Genomic DNA, 23,116 nt, shown 5'->3' with positions numbered 1-23,116 from the left:
GCCATCCTTTAATTTGCTATCCACAAGTGGTAGCCTTTTATATCTTAGTGTGTGTGTGTGTGTGTGTGTGTGTGTGTGTGTGTGTGTGTAAGTGCTTTGTGTAAATGTTGTCAGCTCTCGTTTAAGTAACAAAACTGAATTGTATTTAGCACTCAGGAGTTCTAATTTTTTAGAACTGGTAAATATAGGCTTGTGCCCCAGCAGGAGTTACTCTGGCCTTCTCAATGCTCCTTACTGAGCTAAAATAATTTCCCCATTGAATTCAATTTGTGGGCTGCTCACTTCCACTCCCAGACCCTAGGGCAAAGCCGATTAATATAGCTATTTATCTCACAATGGAGGTGTAGACCAGTCTGAGCCAGTTCAGCAGCGTCTCCACACAGAAGAGATGGACAAGACATTTACACACTGATTGCTTGCTATCAATGAAACATTTCCTTGCCAGCAAATTGGGGGGGGGGGGGGGGGGGGAGGGGGGTTTTTATAGTTTAAAATGAGGGTTGCCCGCAACTTCACCGGCACCAATTATACCAGGCCTGTCCTGGATTGTGCGGCACAGGCACAGTTTCCTGCTGCATTCAGGACATGCGCCATCTCAATGCTAAGCCTCGAACGTGGGTGGAATCTGTGTTATTTGGCCCATGTGTTTCAGGCCAAAGATGTACAAAGGGCTACAACCAAATCCTTTCCATTATGATTTTTTGAAGACCTAGGTAACAGACAGGTTTCCTGTCTTATGTATCAAAGTCTAAAATTTATATTTACTGAGCATACTTCATTACAATCCCTATTAAAGTTTTCCCCTATTTATATGCAACCTTTCCCTTAACTCTGTGCAATCATTTCCCTATCAGCTTTCCGTCACAGACAAGCCTCTGGTTTGTATCCTTTCTCCCCAGTAGTCCCCCCCCCCCACACACACACCTTTACAGCATTTTGTGAGCTGTGGTTGGCTGGCTCCTATCAGACTTGCTCAGCTCCTCTCTTCACAATCATATATTAAAAAATTAAAACAAGGAAAAATACACACAAGATGATCAGCAGATATAACTATGATTGCTTAGAATCTAACATTAGTGCCTGATGGGAAAATGTAGCTATAATGACATTTTAGGAGAACGAAAATGATAAATGTAAAACATATATAAGCCATCAGAAATACACACATAACAAAAATTGTCAGTCTTACCTTACTGTCTTTCAGAGTTCTATTGTAACCATAATTTCTGTAACCAACCTTAGTTTCCAGAATTCCTATTTATATTTAAAGATAAATAAAAGTAACAAATGCGGTTGCTAGAAATTAAGGCCAATATTACCTGAATCTGAATGCCAAGGATCTGTTGCTGAAGACATTGGCTGAATGGTTTGTGGATTTGCTCCACAGTTGGATTCCACAAGTTCTCCTTCTGTGTGGATATGAGAGGAGATATTCGTTGATCTCAAAGCTGCCTTTAGTGGGGCAATCTGGTTGAACTGCACTCGGGACAGGCAGCCAGAAAATCCTGGTGTATTATATTTACGGATCTCTTGATCAATCTTTCCAAGTTCTAAAAGTAGAAGGGGAAAAAACAACTCTTTAACAGAATTGAATGAAGGGTGTGTTTGTGCGGGAGCATCAATGAAGCAGGGGAAAAAGCATCAATCTATTGAGTTTTTAACTTTCCTTTTCACGTAACTGAAGTTATTAAAGTAACAGCAACTATTGCTGTTGTTATGTACTTTCAAGTTGTTTCCAGCTTATGGCGACCCTACAGTGAACTTATGGGGTTTTCTTGGCAAGTTTCTTCAGAGGGGAGTTGCCATTGCCATCCTCTGAGGCTGAGAGAGTGTAATGTGCCCATGGTCACCCACTGGGTTTACATGGCTGAGCAGAGATTCAAACTCTGGTCTCCAGTCATAATCAAATGCTCAAACCACTACACCACACTGGACAATACACATTAAATTTGGGAAGTGTCTTTAAATAAGAATGAATATAATGACATGCTGGAGTTGTCTATAAGAGACCTTAGCAGAATGATACTCTTGGATCCTGAGCATCATATTATCTCCTCAGCATTATGTACAGCTGCAGTGTGTTATATTCTTTCTTTAAAGCAACTATTTGATGATTCCCCACCAACATTCCAAAATCTGGGAACTTCAGTTTTGTTTTGCTGTTGCAATGAGAAGAAATAGACATAATATTCCTGATATTGGTCAAAATACATCATTTATTTTCCAGTTAATAATAATAATAATAATAATAATAATTTATGTTTCCCCGCCTCACCCAGTGGATCAAAGCGGGGTTACAGACTAATTAACCTGCCTTATGCCAAAGTAAAGTACTCAATCATTGCTTAATCTTGCCCTTTCTTGTCAGTCAGGTGGTCTGCTTTTGCTTTTTAAAAAGTGATACATACATACTGATACTTACATTTATCTTTTCCAAAATGAAAAAAAATATAACATTTTAAAAATATTTCCTAGCGTCTTTGAGCCTTAATCCAATTACTAGTGTCAGCTAGAGGAAACCTAATGAACCCATGGGATTTACAGATGTGGTCAGCAAGAAGTTCATTCAGAAGAACAACAATTCAATTTAGGTACAAAGTTTAACATCTATTTTTAACATGTTTAAGAATTTAATTTCAGTTGACACATAGTAAAGTATAATGTGTAGTATAAAGTATAGTACACATTTGCAAAATCCGATGATTTGCCTGAACAGGAATGAGAAGACTGAGACAAGATTCAGGGAAGCAATAATGTGATAGACACCCACCAGACACCAAAAATCTAGCTTCGCCATGACAGTTTAGACAAATAGAGGGGTCTTCCTTTAAGCCTCCTCAAGTTATTTTTTTTTAATTCCAAATTATTTTTTACCCCAAACTGCCCCAAAGAACAAAAGAGTTATTTCTTCCTCCCCCTGGAGCCCAACCTACACCTTTAAATTCCTCTCTCCCAAGTCTGAAAATGTCACATCACGTCTGGTTTCAACTTGATGTGGCAAGTGTAGCCCATCAGGGGTTCAGGGATGTATGAAAAAACAGACACTGCCCCCAACACAGTTACCTTCCCTGGTCCAGACATTCATATGTCTGGTTGCTTTCCCCTGCCTTCTGAGGAGGAAATGAACACACAGATGCTGTCAGGCATCTTCAAGCTGACTGCTGTTCTTAAAATGTTATGCTTGTCTTCTATTGCACTTAAATGGGACAAGTTTAAATTGCTTCCCAATAAGATTAGTTGAAACAATAAAAATAGCATCTAAAACATCTTATCTCATTCATATTTTTTTTAAAAAAACAGAGGGGAAAAAAATAAAGAAAGGGGGAATGAAAGCTAGAAGGGGCTGTTCTTGTGATTGCTTTTACAATAGTGATTAATCATGTACAGTATACAACACTAAAACACGCTAATAGCTTTATAATCATTAACTCATTTGAACCTCAAAACAATTAATAGACAGCTATAATTTCAATTTTCAAGATGCAAAAGTCAGACTGAGATTGTGTTTGTGATAATCACAAAACGAGAGAAAACCCGCTAGATTCCATTGACAATGACATTCATTTAGAGATGGATATGCTAATCTGATTTCTCATTTAAAAAGGTCTACAGAAGGCAGATATTTCAAGGGCAGAAAAACAAATTTGCAGCTCAGGAAAACATATTTGCACCTAGAAACTAGACATTCATTGAACACTGAGCAGCAACAAATGTATTTATTGTTTAATGAAAACGTAGGAATGAAGTGGTGTGGGGGAAGAGTTAAAACAGCATCAGGTCAAAAGATCTTTTTACTAAACAGATTACACTGGATGATGACCCATTCATAACCAGGTTTATTTAGGCCTTTGGTTGAGATCAAACCCTTGAGCATTCTCATCTATGGAGATGTCTAATGGGCATCAGCATTACCATGATTATCTAGCAACACTGTGATTGCAGATGGATGAACACAAAAATTTAAAACAGGATGATGCACAAGTTACTTATTCGGAACCACAATAAATACACCTACAATTCAAAACTTCTTTCTGAAAGGCTAGAAGATATTCTTGGATGCAAAGTGCAATATGGTAACGAGAAACGGAAAAAAGAAAGCTTTAGAACAAGAAATTACCAGAGAATTTTGAATGTGGAGGCATTATGAGTTGACATAATGTATGTGAAGTGGCTTAAATACCCTAAATATAAAATGCTAAAATATAATGAAATTTAACAAAAGGAATGTTGGTCCCTCATGTGGAAAATCCAAGGTGGGGGTCATTGTGGCTTTGCTGCAATTAGGCTAATACCGGCACAAAGCATATTGCGGTCACAATTCACCTAAAAAGAAGAAAGACTAGAGAACACTTGTAGCAGGGGTAGAGAATCTATGTGCTTCCAATCTTGCTGACCTGCAGTTCCCATCATCTCTGAAAACTAGCCATACTGACTGAGACTGATGAGATGCTTTGATTGAGAGTTTCTGCATGACAGAGGGTTGGACTGGATGGCCCTTGTGGTCTCTTCCAACTCCATTATTCTATTATTCCATGATTCTAGAGTTTAAGTCCAGAAATATCTGCCAGGCTACATTTTTTCCACCTTAGCTTAAATTCTGGAAACATGTAAGATGTGAAGGCTGGAAAAGGATACAAAACAACAAACATAAACAGAATATTAACTCAACCATATAGAGTTTTTCTTACAAAAAGGTGATAAAGACATGTTTCTGTTAATGAATCTTGAAAATCATGATTTGAGATACATTTCTTTACTTGTACAATATGTTGGCAGCAGTGTATTAACACAACTGTTATTCTAAATCTGTATGACATAGGAAAATTAACATTTCAAGGCATTATAGTAACTTCAAATAGTACATTTTTTTTTGCAACAGGGAATCTGACTTCATTTTCTCCTTGACTGTGCAGAATAATTAAAAAGGAAACTCATCATGGCAATGTTCATGCTGTATCCTCAGTTTATTTTAGAGGCACTGAATGTTGATGCAAACCAAGTCCAAAATCCAGACTTGACTGGTCGAGGCAGCCTGATGGGCTCTAGAGTCATTGTGTTTTGCCACAACTGCAGCTCCCTTCCTGGTCCCAGGATTCCTGGGCTGCTTTCTCCTTCCAGCAGTTCTTCTTCACATGGCCAGGCTTGTCACAGTGAAAACATCGTTTTTTCCTGGACGCGGCTGCCATCTCCGGCTGTAGTTCCCTCGAAGCCTCTGGTGGGTTCGTGGATCTTGGCATCACCTGCTGCTGTCTCTGGAGCCCTGCCTTGAACCGGCATCGCTGACTTTCTTCCAAGACACGCACTGACACCAACTCCACCATCATCTGGTGTTCAGACACCCTGAAAACCATGCAGGATGTGTTCGTAGTCCTCAGTAGGGCTGCCCAACAAAATGTACGATTTTTGGTCTGGTGACAAGTTGACACCTCGCATTTCCACTTGGGCAAATAGATCGTGCATTATTTCCAAATGCCTTTCTGGATCCTGCCCCTGCTGCATCTTGCAAGCGTACAGCCTCTGACACCAGATCATCTTGGATAATGCTGTGCTGCTCTGATGAACTTGCTTGAGAGCATCCCACACAGCCTTTGCAGTCCTCTTATTCCAAACATGATTAATCTGGCTCAGTTCAAGGGTCAACAAAATAGTAGCTCTCACTTTCCTGTCATTCTCAATAGTGTCCTCTGAACCTCCATGCTGGACTACATGTCAAAGTCCCTCCCTGACAAGGGGAGTCTCGCAGTACTCAGCCAGGAACTGTAGTTTGTGTTACTTAATTTGGGAAAATTCACTGCCTCCATAATTAGAACAGCAAAGTCCTGGCAGTTTCCCCAACTCCCACAGTTCTATCTCTGTTTGCCTTCCGGCACCGGACAAATGAACAGCAACAAAAACAGTGCACTCACTTATAGCCAGTTGAATTCTCCAGCTCACAGACTGGGCACCATAACCCTTGTTGATGCAAACGTGAGTGTGCAGCGTAAACTTGGAAGCCTTGTGTAAAGATAATCAACTGGCAAGCTGTTGGAACATGCCAGGAAAACAACTGCCAGATAAAAGGCACACCAACTCCTGGCTTATCTCCGAAGAGGCACTTTGTTTATTTGTTGCAAAGACACACGCGAGAACAATTACCAACGCCATCCACCAACTTCAAACCGCACAAACTGTACAAACAGACATCTGGGCTTATATACACATTTGCCATGCGGCCACCTTGTCCAGCCTCTTCCCGTACAAGTTCCTGTGCATCTTGGAATATCTTTCCCCTTGCAAAGATAACACAGTATATTTACACATTGCTACTAGCTCTCTGGCACACACTGTGACCTTGGACATCGCCTGCTGTTTTGAGTCCCAGCTGCAGCCAATTCCAGGCTTCTGCAAAGTGAATAACCATTTCCAATATGTTACATCTGAACATTTTCATACACTCTATACTTTAGCACTGAAAGACAGTAACACAGCTGACAAGTTCATTTAAAAAACAGAAACAAAGGTGCTTTACAGACCGCCCAAAAAGGGTGATCTGCCGGCGCCTCCGTTTCCACTGTTGGAAAGCCTCAGCCTCCCAACTGTGAGGTTTCTCGGCGGCTGAAAAAGAAGTCCCCAAAAGGGCCAATGGCGCACTCGCGGCGTCATTTCTGTGATGTGACATGCGGACACTCAGCATCTGCTATGTCAAAATGGCGGTGCCCATGTAGAATGGGTGCCACCATTTTGTACACGCTCAGCACGTACTGGGGGTAGGGGCGTCCGGAAAGGATGCCCCTTTCTAATCCCAGTACGTGCCGAGCACGTACTTTCCGCCCGTGCAGAACAGGCCAAAGAAACCTTTTAAGCTGTTCTTAACCACCCTTGGAAAGGGATCTTGTAGGATCTTTGAGACTAACTGAAGGGTTTTCTAGCCTAGCAAGGAAAATCATAACCACCTCACAGTATTCTCCCCTGGATTCACCCCATTAGCACCACATCTATTTCAAATAAACTGGACTCAAATTGTATTGATAGCCACACATTCCCATGCCCAAATTCAATTCACTACAAAAAGGGAATACACACATAAATCTATCAGTCAATAGCCTTAACTATTACCCTGTCAAACTTACCATCCACCTTCCACTCATTGGATGTCTGCCCCATCCAGTCTCCTTTTCCCCTTCATGCCCCCGTGAGTGATCTAAGGGAAAGAACATTACATTTCTTTCTCTCATTTTTTTCCTATTAGAAATCTGATGGAGGAAGGAGAAGAAGGCAAGGGAAAACAACTCTGGTTCCTATGGCAACATCAGGACTGGGGAAGTCTGGAATACGACTTTGCAAAGTCAAAATATCATCTGCACTCTACTTGGACATGATGGTTTCCTCCAGATTCCCAAATGCTTTATTTATTGATGTCCTTTTATTTTTACTGCCTGCTCACCTGAGCAGAGGGTGGGGAAGAGTCGTGGGTGCACTAGAAAGGTAGACACACAGGACTGAGTTAAGATGGCAAATAAGACTGCCTGTGGAGTGCCTCTGTGACCCATCTCATGGGGTGGGGGAGTTAATGCCATGACTGGCCTCCCAACTCCAGTGTTTAAACAAGACAGTAAATCAGCAGTAGTCTTGACTACTAAGTATTCCACAGTTACCCAGACTTTCTCCCAAGTAAGTCTTTCCAGCTATTAGGGCTACTTTCCTAAAAGGGCAGAGCCCTTTGTGTGAACAGAACTGCAGGAACAGGAGTTTCTGATAGTGGTGGAGCAAGAAGAAGAAAGAATTGTAAAAGTCCCTCCCTTAGATCACTCACTGGGGCAAAGTGAGAGAAAGAGGGGACAAAGGGGGGGGGGGGAGACTGGATCATGGAGGCATCCAATAAGAGTGCAAGATGGATGCCTTACTCAATCTCACCTGCCCTGAAACTACCCCACCCCTGATGCCAACCTAATCCTGATAGGACACACTTAGCCAAAACCATTCTTTAACCTGGAAAATGCAGAATAAAATGTGAGGTGTTTTTTTTAAAGGAACTAACATGTAAAAAAAGTGGCTTCACTGAAAGAGCATTCATATATTGTGTGTTCCTAAAGCCACAGAATTGAAGTGGGTATGAATTTTTTCTGGTAATGCAGACAACCCATAAGAGAAAGAGGTTGGTAGCATACGCTTTCGTAGACTTAAATGTACTTTGCCATCTTTCTGTATGTATATTTAAAATAGCAAAATACCACTTAAATGAACACGAGGTAGAGTGGTATATCTGTATAATGTGTCTTAACTAAGTGTGAGCAATTAATGAAACTAGTCATTTTTACTGGATTGACTTTATCAAATCTATGCCTTCTGAACCTCTACAGATACGGATGCAATTTGGGGTCAGAAATCTGTACATACCTGAGTTTGCAACAGATTGCAGAAAAGAAAATAAGGTTGTTGGTCAATTACACAAAGTAAAATTTCTGAAGTGTACATAAGCACATTTCAGTTAATAGGTACAAGTACTCAAAATATGTGCATATGAAAGAAGGTCATGCCAAAAGATCTACTGATTTCAGTTTGGAGGAAAAACCTCAAGGAAATGGGGAGGAACAATTTAGGTAGGGGAAACACAAATACGTGAAGACTGGTGGGTTTGTCAAATCCTCTCAACTCCCCACTCAATCCCATAAAGAAGAACAATATCATCCTGTAAAACTGAGAGAACCTGGATGTGCATTTCTTAGAATCATAGAAAATCATAGAATCACAGGGTTGAAAAAGACCACAAGGGTCATCCAGCCCAACCCCCTGCTATGCAGGAACACACAATCAAAGCATCACCAACTTCTGCTTAAAAACCTCCAAAGAAAGAAATTCCACCACACTTTGAGGGAGTGTGTTTCACTGTCGAACAGCTCTTACTGTCAGAAAGTTCCTCCTAACGTTGAGGTGAAATCTCTTTTCCTATAGTTTGAATGATCAAAGTCCTATTCTCTGGAGCAGCAGAAAACAAGCTTGCTCCCACCTCAGTACAACACACCTTCAAATATTTAAACAGGGCTATTGTATCACCTCTTAACTATCTCTTCTCCAGGCTAAACATACCCAGCTCCCTAAGTCTTTCCTTGTAGGGCACAGTTTCCAGATCCTTTACACTCCAGCTTGTCAACATCTTTTTTTAACTGTGGTGCCCAGAACTGGACACAGTATTCCAGGTGAAACCTGACCAAAGAATAGAGTGGCACTATTACTTCCCTTGGTCTAGACACTATATCTCTATTGATGGAGCCTAGAATCACATTGGCTTTTTTAGCTGCCACATCAAACTGTTCACTCATGTTCAACTTGTGGTCTAGAAGGACACCTAGATCCCTTTCACATGTAGTTTTATTAAGTCAGCGTCCCCATCCTATACCCATGCATTTTATCTTTTTTACTTAAGTACAGTACCTTTCATTTCTCCATGTTGAAATTCATTTTGTTAGTTTTGACCCTGCTTTCTAATCTATTAAGGTCATTTTGAATTTTGATCCTGGCCTCTGGGCTATTAGCTATTCCTCCTAATTTGGTGTCATCTGCAAATTTGATAAGCATGCCCTCTATTCTTTCATCCAAGTCATTGATAAAGGCGATTAAAAAATGTGTACATTAAAAATATATATAAATGTGTGTCAGTAAATGTATGGATACACATAAACAATACAAAAAACTTTGAAATTGGGCCACAAAATGCACAGTTATTTTAAAAATATGTAAAGTCTGACATTTCCCTGGGGGTGGGCTAACAAATGACCAAGAATTTGGTGGAAATGGTTGTGACAGACCTTCCTATTTATTAACTGTGGAATTCGGCCCTGTCCATCTCTCCATAAAGAGTTTATAGAACTAAGCTAGATGGACCAGCTAACCCAGCCCAAGGCAGCTTCCATACCACAAAAACAAATTCCTTTATATTCTTATTTATATTACTTCTTGGCATCTTCTCTATTAGAGCATTATGCATATTTTCTGTAATATTAAGTCACCAATTGTGAAGCAGATAAAATATATCCATTCAGTGGTTTCATTAGGCTTGATGTTGCCCAGTGAAAGTGCCCATAAAGTAGTGCCAGGGTGGGGGGCAGCAGTGGCAGCCTACCCCCACCCTCCCTCCTATTGCCTCCCTCACCTGCCCCTTTCCCCTTCTGCCTGGTGCCTGGCCAGATCCAGAAAGAGCTGTTGGGTGGCAGTGGCAGAGTTGCCTATCCCTCCCCTCCTGCAATCCCTCTCATTTGCTAGTCTGCCTGCCCACCTGTTGGGCAAGTGAGGCAGCAAGAGGGTGTGGAACTGTTGTACTTGCTCTGTTGGCTTCCTCCTTGCAGGGAGAGCCAGGGCAGTGGAAAAGCCATGAGGGTCTTGCGCTGCCCCTCCTCTTCCCTTGTCTTGATTTACGCCTCATGGAAAGAGCTAGGGCAGTGGAGAAGCCATGAGGGGTGCCTCACCCCTCCTTTTCCACTGTCTTGGCTTCCTTCACAAGAAGAGAGCCAGGGCAGCATAGTAGCCATGTGAGGATTGTACTTCCCATCCGCCTCCACTGTCTTGGCTTTTTCCTCATGAAGAGAGCCAAGGCAATGGAGAAAAAGAGGTGGACGCTGGGCACAGCAACACCACATGCCTGCAGTGGGAGGACGGCCTGACCTGGTGTCACCCCTCCTCTGAGCTGTCACCTGTTATGGTATGTACTCCTCGCACCCCCTAGTGATGCCACTCTATCCATTACAATTTTTTCCAAGGACACTTGACTTGGGTTTGCTACATTAAGCAAAATCACTCTTGTCTCTCTATATCAGTGGTTCCCAACCTGTGGGTCGGGACCCCTTTGGGGGTCGAATGACCCTTTCATGGGGGTCGCCTAAGACCATTGGAAAACACCTATTTAATTACAGTTATGAAGTAGCAATGAAAATAATTTCATGGGTTTGGGTCACCACAACATGAGGAACTGTATTAAGGGGTCACGGCATTAGGAAGGTTGGGAACCACTGCTCAATGCGCATTGTTGGAAGTGCAGTCACGTCAGAACTGAGCCGGAAAATCTCCAGAAAGCTCCGTGTGATATAATCCTTAGTTCCTGTCCCATTTGTCAGGCTAAAATACTCACAGGATAGTCTTCTTGTTGGTGAAGCAGGATGAAAATACAATAAATAAATTAGGTTAGGCTGTTGTGGCTTCTCTCCAAAAAGCCTTTGGAATGTTAGTTCTATGAAGACACTAGATAGAAATGCTTTTACAAAGCCTCAATTCTGGGGCTGGAATGGATGAAAGGGGCAGTAAAACTCTGCAATTGCTATAACAATGAACATATTATCACAAATGGTCAAAATACTGTATCCTTGATTTATGTCACTCAAATTATCAGTAAATAGACCCTCACAGCTTGTGGGTGGGCTCTTGAATCCTGCAGTGCTAATAGAAAATCATGTAGATATTGTGGCTAGCAGTGCCTTTGCCTAGTTTCATATATTATGGGCCAGTTTAACAAACAAGATCTAAATCTGAAGTTGAAGGCTTCTTTTAACTCCCTTCTTTTAACTTCTTTAGTGATTTTATTTTTAGCATGTGGGATGCCACAAGGAGAAGAAATTGCAGGGCCATAATTCCAATCTAGAATTTAATAACACAACAACTACTGTACCTAGTTGGATCAGACTGTACCTTTAGCCAATCCAGTGCTCTATCACCAATAATGGCTGACCAGATGTTAAGAAGCCATCACTCTCTCTAACCAGGTAGGTTCCATTTGGTTTACCAAATCTCCATTGTTTGCTTAATCCTTTTTATTTAGAACTATCCAAAAATGTCACTGTCTCCACATCTAGTGGTAGCAGTATGAGCCTCAAATAGAAATGTTGTTAACAACACAAAAAGAGACTTTGATTTTTTGAAAGCTAGTGGCTTCGAATTATCTGATTTTGTCTGCATGCCTTTAGTAGTGTAGTCTATTCTTCACTTTTTTCTTTTAACTTATGTGTAAATCTCACATTTTGTAAGAACTGGGAAAGCTAGCATGAGACTGCCAGTCTCTTTTTAAATCCTTATCACTCCCACATAAGACACACATCCATGTGCACACATGCACACACGCACCCATTGAAATATTATAGGGGTACATTGATTGCCCACATTAAAGTGGACCACGCATAGACTCCTTTTGTTTCCTGCTGACATGCTTGATTGTGCTCAGAAAAAAAAGGATGAGGTTTTAAAAAAATCTTAAGCAATAAGTCTCTGAGACTCAATGGATATTCTGATGCCAGTGATGCCTAAATGATTCAGCTTTATTGAGACAGAAGATGGAGCTGCATTTCTGTAAAAGCTCACAAAACAATACATTTAAGGTCCCACAGGGCTGTTCTGTAACAACAGCTTTATACTGACAGCCTTTTAGAGATGGTAAAACAGAACCTTTTTTAAAGATGGTAAAAAGGCTTACAAAAGAGTTTAAAGAAGGAAAAATCAGTCTGGTTTAATATATGGACAGCAGTATTAAAACAACCTGTGCTCATTTTACTCAAACCACTTTAGTACTAGAGGAAAAGAAGCCAGCACCTTGCCCACTCAGAATAACCACCCCATAGCTTACCTGTTCTGTCTACTTGCTCATTGTGTCCTCCTCCTTTGTAGCAAAGAGGAAGTGCCAAACTTGGACCACCTCTGTATATGAAGCTCTCCTTTTGTTGGCAAGAGGAGTTCCTTCTGTCTGATGGCAGCCAATAGTAACACACACACTTACACACTAGCACTGCACAGAGAAATGCAGGTGAAGAGCAGATAGAAAAACCTGGAATGGATTCTCCACTTGACTGAAGTTCTAGTCTTTGCAGAACTTAGGTTTAAGCAGCAGTGCAGGCAAACTGGAAGACATGGGCTGGATTTTTCTCTTTAAAAAACTACACATATATGTCTTGGATCTTTTTGAGGCTTAATGGTATTATAATTACATCGAGTAATTAAAACCAGCTGATATTTCATGCATGGCATTCAGCTTAAGCATTTTCCAGAAAGGCATTTTTTAGGAATCAAAAACAACATAGCTGAGGCCAGCATTTCACAGATGATAACAGGATGATTTTATAATCTTCTAATTTTAAGATTTACACAGCAAGTAACACTGCCTGAACACAAAACCTACAGATCCCCTATTACATATTGCTGAAATGTCTTCCTTGCTTTTTTAAAACTGTGTGTTTGGAAGCCAGGCTTTGAATCAGAGCAAAATGGGGTAGGGGAGAGCATGTTAGGAAGCCAGCTATATCTAGGGCCCTGTCTACATGGGCCAAATAAAATGCCCTCCCACAGTCCTCTCAGCAGTGAGTCCAGATAATGCATAGTCCAAACCCCAGTTTTGGTATGAACAGTCTGGATGACATCCAGGCCATTCAGCACAAAAGCCAGGGTATATCCCCCTTACATTTAATTTTAAAAACTCTCTTCTTTCTCCAGAATCACCCAGAAGATCCAGAGTCATTGGTGTGATATGGGACAGCTGTTTACAATGTTGTCATGCTGTGCTGCTGGATGTAGCCACAACATGTTGCTTCTTCTAAGGTCAGAACGAAGTGCCCAGCTATGTGATCGACACACTAGGCACATCTTGTTCTGACCTCAGAGGGAGTGATATAGAATCATAGAATCATAATTGTAGAGTTGGAAGAGACCACTAGGGCCATCCAGTCCAACCCCCTGCCATGCAGGAAATCCAAATCAAAGCATCCCTGACAGATGAAGCAGCAGTGGCCACACCTGGTGACACATTAGGGCATGCATGTGAACAGCTGGCCCACATTACAGCATGAGTGCCGGGTAATGGGGGATGTTGGGGCCAGAATACTCCAGGCTGCCCCTGGAATATTCTGGCTTATGCAGAAAGGACCTTGGGCAGTCAAGAAGGGTCAGGACCAGTTTTTCCCCCTTTACACTCTGGTCATCCCTGGCGGTGCAGTGGTTAAATGCCTGTACTGCAGCCACTCACTCAAAACCATAAGGTTGCGAATTCAATACTAGCCAGAGCTTGCAATTCAGGCTTGCATCCTTCTGAGGTCACTAAAATGATACCCAGCTTGTTAAGGGCAATTAGCTTACAGTTGTAAACCGCTTAGAGACTGCTCAGTTCAGTATGAAGTGGTATATAAATGACGCTGCTATTACTATATGCAAAGTTATGAATCTTTAAATCTTTGCTTGCCTTAAGATGTTCTTTTAAGTATAGTGTTGGGGGGAGAGGGTTTCAAGGAACAAGCATTATAAACCACTTTCCTGGGAGTAAGCACTACTAAATTCAGTAGAATATACTTCTGAGTAGGTCTGCCTAAGATTGTCACATACGCCTTCAATCCACTTTCCTGGCACTAAGCCCCACTGAACTGATTGTGCTGTTAGGGCTGCAATTCTGTACAAGGTTTGGGGTGTGTGTGTGATGCCAGTGATGCCAATGGTAATGGCACAGCAGATGGAGAACAGTGCTGCCAAGTGAGTGAGCACACATGAATATCTGTGAATATGTACATGCATTGTGGGAAAACAAAACAAGGTTGCAAAACATGTGGTTTTTTTTGGTAGCCACTGTGGACATGAAAATAATTATATATATATATTTGGGAAAGCAAAACAAAGATGCAAATAAACCTGATTTTGTGATATCTGCTATAATGGGGGCTAAAATTAATATGAAACAGCCAACACATGGCCACAGGCTATGCCCCCAAACAGTTCCCAGTTTGTCTTCATGATGGAGAACTTGTGTAGCTTGTCTTATGGATTCCAGGTTGGATCAAAAGGGATGCATGTGACTCAAAAGGAGTCAAAATGAGACAAAAATAATTGATACTGGAGCTGGTAGTAGTGTAGACTCACCCATAGATAGGGCAGCCCTGTTGGTCTATGCTAGCACCAACATTGTAATCCTCTTTCTTTCCCTCAATATCTGGTGACTATTAGTAACATTTAGATTATGATTTTTTGATGTTTCAGCAACTTCACTTTTATTTACATATGCTTGCCAGTGAAGGACTCTGGTTAATGGGTTGTTGTTGTTGTTGTTGTTGTTGTTGTTGTATGCCTTCAAGTTGTTTCCAATACATAGTGGGACTAAAGCAAACATATCACAGTTTTCTTGGCAAGATTTCTTCAGAGGGGGGTTGCTTTTGCCTTTCTCTGAGGCTGAGAAAGTGTGCCCAAAGTCACTCAATAGGTTTCCATGGCTGAGCAAGGATATGAAGCCTGGTCTCCAGTCTTAGTGCTCAAACCACAACACTATCTGGTTTTTGGTTAATGAGGACAAACCATTGAAAGGAAAGTTTGGAAAACTTTTCTTTTTCTTAGAAAAGATTTTTTATTAAATTACAACTTTCATGTATTGTTGAAATCAAACCTGAGGAGAAAATATATTCAAAGCAATGCTTCGAAAATGTTTTTTGGCTGGATTACAACTGCTACATGTTTGTAAAAGAAATGCTTCGAAAGATGTTTAAAAGAGAGCTGAGAAAAGTTTGGTTTTTCCCCTCTAGTCATGCAGAGCTTTTTCCAACTATGTCTGGTATGATTAATATTTTCTCATTTATGTTTTGTATTTGTTATTTGAATGACATACTCTAAGAAATTGTGGTTAATGTGTATGTAGAATGTAGAATGACATCACCAGGAGCCACTCACTGTGAAACACATGTGACAGAAGTAGGACTTTAGGGGTTTACGTTTTGGCCTGAAATCTCAGCAACTGACCTGGCAAGCCTGAATATAATACATTAAATAGATAAATTCATGGATAAGTCATCAATCAATATCCCTCTTTTACCTTCTCTAATGACCCACTTCAGTAGTCTCTACTTCTGTTTTCCTGTCAGCTTCCTTACAAGCAGACTTCTAAACAGACTTTTCTTCCTTGGAAAAGAATCAATGTTTTTAAAGCTAATATGAACTGAACATTTTGATGTAGTTAAAGTAACTGTTACTTTTAAAAAATAACAAGTCAAAAATATAATAATAATAATAATAATAATAATAATAATAATTTTAATTTATATGCCACCTCTCCCGCAGGATTGAGGCAGTTTACAATATCAGATAAAATACAATATAAAATACAACATATATTAAATTGCATTCTAATGATTCCCACCCACCCCCACTATACTATGACAAAATATCATAAACAACTCAAACAATTAAAACAGTTAAAATAATCAACTATCAAGCCAGTCAGAGACAAGAGGTAGGGCAATTTGGGTATTCTCTATGGTAGTCTGTATCCATGGCAGACTTGGTGGATTATTCAGGGAAGGCTTGTCGGAAGAGATCTGTCTTTACAGCCCTTTTAAAGCTGTTAAGATTGGTAATGTTCCGGATCTCCTCCGACAGGCCATTACATCATTTGAGAGTGGCTGATGAAAAAGCCCTCTGAGTAACGGCGTCAACCTGGTCTTTATTGGTTGAAGAAGGTTTTTCCCAGAGGACCTATGTGTATGAGGCAGATTGTATGGAAGGAGGTGATCCCGCAAATAGGTTGGACCCAAGCCACGTAGGGCTTTAAAGGTCATAACCAACACCTTGTACGGTGTCCAGAAACCAATAGGCAGCCAGTGAAGAGATTTTAAGATAGGAGTAATGTGGTCACCTCTAGTAGTCCCAGTGACCACTTTGGCTGCCATATTTTGGACTAGTTGAACTTTCCGGACTAGGCACAAGGGTAGCCCCATGTAGAGTGCATTATAGTAATCAAGTCTTGAGGTTACCAGCACATGCACTACAGTTTCTAGGTCCCTACATTCCAGGAAAGGATGCAGCTGGTGTATCAGCTGAATCTGATAGCAAGCACTCTTGACTGTCGCATTTATCTGATCAGACATCAGAAGCGACGAATCTAGGAGTATTCCCAGACTGCAAACACAATCCTTTAATGGGGGTATGACTCTCACTAAGAGGTTTATCACACGGAGGTTTATCCAGCTCAGATCCGGGGTGACTCCTGGTTCAGCTATGTGAATTCATGTCGTAATGTGAATGTTTTATCACACCTGGTTGCCCTTCCATTGCCCTTCCAAATCGAGGGGGAATCGAATCCAAGGCAAGTCACGTGATGCAGATTCACGCAAAGCGGAGTGATTGCTACACTGGTACCCCGGGATACGAATGCGCCGTGTTACGAAATTTCCGGGTTACGAAAAAAATCCATTAAAAAAAACTGTTCCGGGTTACGAAGGTTATTTCGGGTTACGAAAATTTTTTTGGTGCTTTTCGGCGCTTTTTCGCACCAAATCGCGGCTTTCGCTATTAGCGCCTATGGGGCTTCGGCTTGCGAATGCTTTTCGGGTTACGAATGGCGCCGCGGAACGAATTAATTTCGTAACCCGGGGGAGCCCTGTAATTGTATTACCACACCAGTGCATACCATGTGGATTCAACTATTTGAATTGGGACCCTTGCGCATGCTCAGTGGGGGTCTGAAAGCATCCTGAACCTTTTCACTTCCGGGATTAAGAAGGGAGCCTGGTTCCACTTTCACGTGAATGACAGCTTCACCTTTCTTCCTCCCTTCTATTTTCCCATCCCTGGCAGCCAAATTCAAATGGAGTCCTCCGTGTCAGAGCCCCTATCCAAAATCTTTTCCTCTCATATTAATGGTTCTGTTGTTGTGTTCAAATACCCTTGAATTTATTTTCAAGGAATTGCAAGAGGACACATTTCAGAGGATGAGTAATGTTAGAGGAGAAATGAAGAGAACAGAGAAAAAGAGAACATATGGCTATCTTGACTTTCTCTTGCTTAGGAATGGTACCAAATTTGATGGGTCACAAGAAAACATGAAATTAATATCAAATGCTATGTTACACACATTTCAGAATCTTTTGTTTTGCATCCTGCCATCATCAGTTTTCAAATTTGAGCAATTTTGCCATTACCACAGTTGTTTTTTTAAAAAGTAGAACTATTTGCCAGGGGCTGAATGGAGACTGAAGGCTCTCAGCTGCAATAATTTAAGTAGCAATATTAGAATTAATAAAAGTATACAATGAAAAAATTGGCTGATTGGTTCATATCCACATAGATCTTCCACTTGTTAGTTCCCTCTCTCATGCTATCCAGGGATTTCCTCCAGCTTTGATCTCTCACTTTCGTTGGAGCAGTCTTTTTAGGCACTTGTCTTATTCCTTGTACATGCCTCACCCACCACCCATACCCTCTTCACCTTCTCTTGGGCCTTTTTTCTCATTTGTACTTTCTTGATTAGTTCTGTTTTCACTGTTCTTTGCACTACTTATGCAGAACTGCTCAAGAAGGCAGTAATTTTGATACTTTTTAAAAATGAGAAATAGGGAAAGAAGTCCTTTAACAAATGAATTATTACTAAATTATTATTGATATGGGGAAAAGGAAGAACTTTAGTCGTACCCTTGCAAAGCAAGCCAAGTGTAAAGTTATAAGGTATAGTATTTCATGAGCAGCTCACATGCTATTCATCAAATGGCTGGTTTATTAATTGCCCTGGCTTTATTAAAATATTTATTTATTTATTTAAAGTATTTCTGTGTCACCTCCCACCCCAGAAGGGCTTCCAAATCGATAAAGAAATAAATTTTAATTAAAAAGATAAAAGCATTTTTAAAATACATTAAAATACTCTTTAAAAACTCCTAAAGCAGCCTAAAAACAACACCAAAGTCCAGTTTTTAAACAGTTAAAACAGAAATATTAAGTGCCATGCAGAACAGGACTGCTTTGGCTGCCCAATGGAAGCTTCAAAGAGATGGGGCCGCCTAACTTCCTTGGGTAGGGAGTTCCACTGTCGAGGTGCTACTATGAGAAAACTCTGGTGCTGTACAGACCGGTGCTTTGCGCCAGCCTGCACGCGTACTAGTGTTGCCTCAGGGCGTCCTTTCCAGATGCCCCGCAACCCTAGTACATTGTAATGGCAGTGCCCATTGTACATGGGCGCCGCCATTACGACGTCAAGGTCGCGCCGCCTCCAAATGGAGTGGCACAGATGTGACATCCTGGCGCTGCAGAAGGAGCTCCATTTTGGAGCTCCTTCCTGGGTTTGTGTTGCTGGTGCAGCCTTTACACGGCTGCACCAGCAACACAAAGGAGAAAGGGGCCGAGTGTCCCCTTTCTCCCTTTCTCCCTTTCCCCGCCGGCCTTTTCCGCTTCCCCATGGCCTGGAAAAGTGACGGATTGGGGCCTAAGGGCTGCTGCTGTGGCACCTGAGGCCCTGATTCGTCGGAGAAAGGGGTGGGTGCAGGCCGCCCCAAAGGGGTGGTCTGTACACCGCCTCAGTTACCCACCAAGCTAACTTGATGGGGTGTTGGGACACACAACAGGGCCTCCTCTGAAGACCTCAATTTTCTGGCAGGCTCAAATGCCTCATACTTCATCAATGTCTCCTCCTGCCTTTTCAAATAGTCCTTTTTCTGCCAGTAGACAAGAAAACAAGATCTCTCTCATTTCAAATGCTATCCCCACAAGTAACATGGCAGAAATGACAAAGACAATAGTTTGGCAGACAAAATGTATCTTCAGTGCAGAAGAATTCTAATGTCCAAGTGAGGACAGGTAATATATTACCCTGCATACTATTTTCTGTCTCTTATCCTTTTCCTCTCTAGTCCTTGCTGTTTGTGCATTAAAAAACTAGATTTTTGCACACTTTCAAACTCAGACAGGTATCATTCAGAGTATGTTTGACAGGCAATTTGGTTTTCCTACTGCCTGAGAACATCACAATCCAAAATTCATTTACAACTTGAGTTAAAAGAAACATGTATTCAAATTAATTTAGATCATCATAAAGGCCGCAGCAAGAAGAACATTCTTCAATGCTTACAAACAGAAAATCAGATCAGGCTTGTAATACAACAAGAACACAAAAATCCCTAGTAGCAAGCTTCTTCATTGTCATTGTTCAAAGGAAAAATACCACAGGAGAATCAAGAACAATCAACAGTGTTGGATGTGAAAAACCTCTAACTCTTAATGCAGCAGGAGTGAAAACAGCTGGTGCAATCATGTGCATATCTTGTTGGAAGTTGTAAGAATAATTTATCAGAGTCTTCTGCCCAGATAACAAATGATTAAATGTGGGAGGAAGTATATTTTCATTAGGGTTGACATCACAGCTGATGAGATGGCAATAGTTCAATGCGATGGGCAGTTAGGGAGAAGCATGGACTTTCAAATGGTTCTAAGAGAGAGGTTTTAAAAGCATGGATGCAACATGATGCTTGGGTCTGCCTGCCGGTTGACTGGTGGTCTCTTGACTCTCCTGAAGCAGATCATGAGGAAGCTGGTGGAACTGGACAATGGAATCCAGACTCCCAGCTATCCAGGAACATCAAGGACTACAAATTCCATCTGAGCTGTGAGTAAGATTAGGAACATGTACCAGTCAGTGGCATCAAGATTTTTGATTTGTTTTACTGGCTTGGCTGAAATGATTGTACAGTGCACCTGCCTCATACGTGGGCATGACTTATGTGGCTTTCAGCATATGCTGAAAGCTACACTGGAAGGCTTGGGGTGCCCTGGAAGGTGTAATGGCATGTGTGACCATGTCCACTGAGCTGTGCCATGTAGCGGGCATGAGCACCATTGTCTTTAATGGGGTTCGAGCATACATGGAACTCCCTTTACATGGGAGGAGGGTCTGGAATGGATCCCCCACATAAGGGAAGGGTCCACTGTACTCTTTAACTTACACTTTCTGTTTGTGCCTGTAGGACAAGTTGGTCCTTCATGTAGTGATGTCCTTTTGCTTTAAAACTTCTTTAGTTAGATATAAAGCTTTTTCTTTAAAGTACTCTGCCTCTTTGTACTCCTTTTCACATGCTTTGGCTTGGCTAGTTCTTTCCTAAATTGGCAAGGGAAGGTGTTAATAGTTATCTCCCAGTAAAGTCCCAGTGTGTTGTGGGGGAGGAAGGAATCTATCAGGTGGTAGTAGCAAGGTTTGTTTTTAGATAAAAGGGTGGTCTCAAGAGGCTCAGCAGGAGTGGAGGGGGACCATAGAGCACCGTCACGGAAGTTAGACTTATTGGATTCAATAAGAAATATGCCACGGCATTTATATATAGCAAGTTGAAAAGAAGCAGGGAGTAACTGTATTAACTAAGTAAAACCAAACTAATCACTTTGTAAAGCAAAGTCATTAGTTTGGTTTTACCTAGTTAATACATTTGCACCCAATTTCTTTTGAAATGAGCACACAATTTATTCTCACAACAGTCCTGGGAGATAAGATTTGGATGGGAGTTATTGTGTTAGGGTAATTAAGTCAACATCGTCATCCCATTCCCTTAGATTTCAGAGCCAAAAACTGAGACAAGAGGGTGGGCTCCTGTAATGTTCCAGGGATAGTGCAATGGTGCAAGACTTTGTGACCAGGCAAGGATTGGACTACTTCTGAGTCAGTTGCCTGTGGAAATGGGCACGAGGGCAGTCTGGGTACATAGGTCCAAAATTTGGGTAAGCTGATTATATGGCAACCTAGACTCAGGAAAAAATAAAGCATTTTTCAGCAGGCAACACAATGTGCTCTTTAGTTGCAGTACTTGCCACTATACATGCTAGGGCTTTCATTGAGCATTGCCATACCAACAGAACATGTGACATATCAGGAATCCTTCCTGTTGCTGGTTCTTGTGGAAAGCTCACCACCGTGCCCAGGGGTGTTTCTTTTTACAGGTATTACACTGATGCTGAATGGCTTGTGCAACAAGAAAGCTCATGACTTGTGACATTGGTTCTCTTCTTTGCTCCATATGGTGCCAATGGAATGGACTTACCCCAGTCCCCTCTTCTCATTCCTAGCTTTTTGGAGCACCATACATATAAAGACCTTCATGCTGAAGAATATGATTGTTCATCTCTTGATCACAAAATTCCTATGCTGTCTTTTCATTGTCAAATTCTCATAGTTTCACGTGAAAGGAAGAAGTATACTGCTTTATGTAATCCTGAGTCTGTGAAGATGGGGATAAAGTCAACATAATCTGAGGCATGCATATCTGAATTGATTCTTTCACTTTCCTCATACAGTATATTATTTTATGCTTCTCATTCCCCCGAAGAATAGATTAATTCAGGAGCAGATTGAGAATCCTTGTACAAAGAAAGTACAGGTGACAATAGTACGTTATCTTGTCTGAAGATGCCAGCCACAGATGCAGGCGAAATGTCAGGAATAAACTCTTCTAGAACATTGCCACATAGCCCAAAACCCCCACAAAAACAATGTTATGTATTTTTTCCTGTGTGTTTTAGGCAGAAAGTAAATATAAAATGGTCTTTGTGGCAGGTACCCTGACAAACATGTTTCAGTCCTACTGAATTAAACACACACATTTGCAGTTCCCTGATGGCTGCTTCTTGACATATATAGTGGTCCCTCCACATTTGCGGGGGTTAGGGGCAAAAGACAACCACGAATGTGGAAAAATCATGAATACCCCTCCCCACAGTTAAAGGATGGGGGGAGGGAATAAAGAAGAGCATGCATGCCTGCTCCTCTTGTCTGTCCCTCTCTTCCTTTAACTGGCATTTTTGAGTCAGTTAAAGATGGGAGAAGGGATGAAGAGGAGCGTGTGCTCCTGCTCTTCTTGCCTCCTCCTCCCATCCTTTAAATGGCTCAAGGAAATGGCTGAAGGATGAGAGGGGTGAAGAAGAGGAGCACACCTGCACTCTCATCCTGACTGCTCCCCCCCCCCTCCTGGGCTTCTTTTCCCTCCCAAGGGGAAAGCCTGAGAGGGAGTAGGAGTGTGCACCTATGCGGGCTTAACATCATGAATAATAAAAAATGCAGATGTTAAATCCACCAAAGTTAAGGGCTGACTGTAGTTCCAGAACTGATGGTCCTGCTTTAATTTGTTTGGTCAGATTAAACATGATATAATTGCTATTTCCTTGGCAATCACACTTCTAGGCAGAACTGTGCTAGGGTTGCCATTATACCTCTTTAGCTGGGTTTCACACAGTTTCTAGGCCTATCATCCAATTTCCATTACGACAGTTAGCTGGCCCAACTTCCAGGCTTTTATTATTGTGTGTGTGTGTGTGTGTGTGTGTGTGTGTGTGTGTGTGTATATATAAACTTTAACCAAGTGTTCATTCAAATGCTAGACTGTCTTGAAGT

General features: G+C 41.4%; 2 protein-coding genes across 4 annotated transcripts in view; both read right to left on the bottom strand.

Annotated features, from left to right (window-relative positions):
- CNTNAP2 (contactin associated protein 2) overlaps positions 1-23,116 on the bottom strand; it is a 1,400,287-nt gene that overhangs the window by 24,112 nt on the left and 1,353,059 nt on the right. The window contains exon 22 of the mRNA XM_042471198.1: positions 1,320-1,550. Within this exon, the coding sequence (XP_042327132.1) occupies positions 1,320-1,550 (231 nt within the window). The remainder of the gene's footprint in view (positions 1-1,319; positions 1,551-23,116) is intronic.
- PIGA (phosphatidylinositol glycan anchor biosynthesis class A) overlaps positions 1-23,116 on the bottom strand; it is a 579,723-nt gene that overhangs the window by 384,543 nt on the left and 172,064 nt on the right. The window lies entirely within an intron of this gene.

The sequence above is a fragment of the Sceloporus undulatus genome, chromosome 6 (genome assembly GCF_019175285.1).
Source record: "Sceloporus undulatus isolate JIND9_A2432 ecotype Alabama chromosome 6, SceUnd_v1.1, whole genome shotgun sequence".
NCBI classification, from domain to species: domain Eukaryota; kingdom Metazoa; phylum Chordata; class Lepidosauria; order Squamata; family Phrynosomatidae; genus Sceloporus; species Sceloporus undulatus.
Note: the sequence above shows the minus strand (reverse complement) of the source record. Positions and strands in the feature narration are given on the sequence as shown.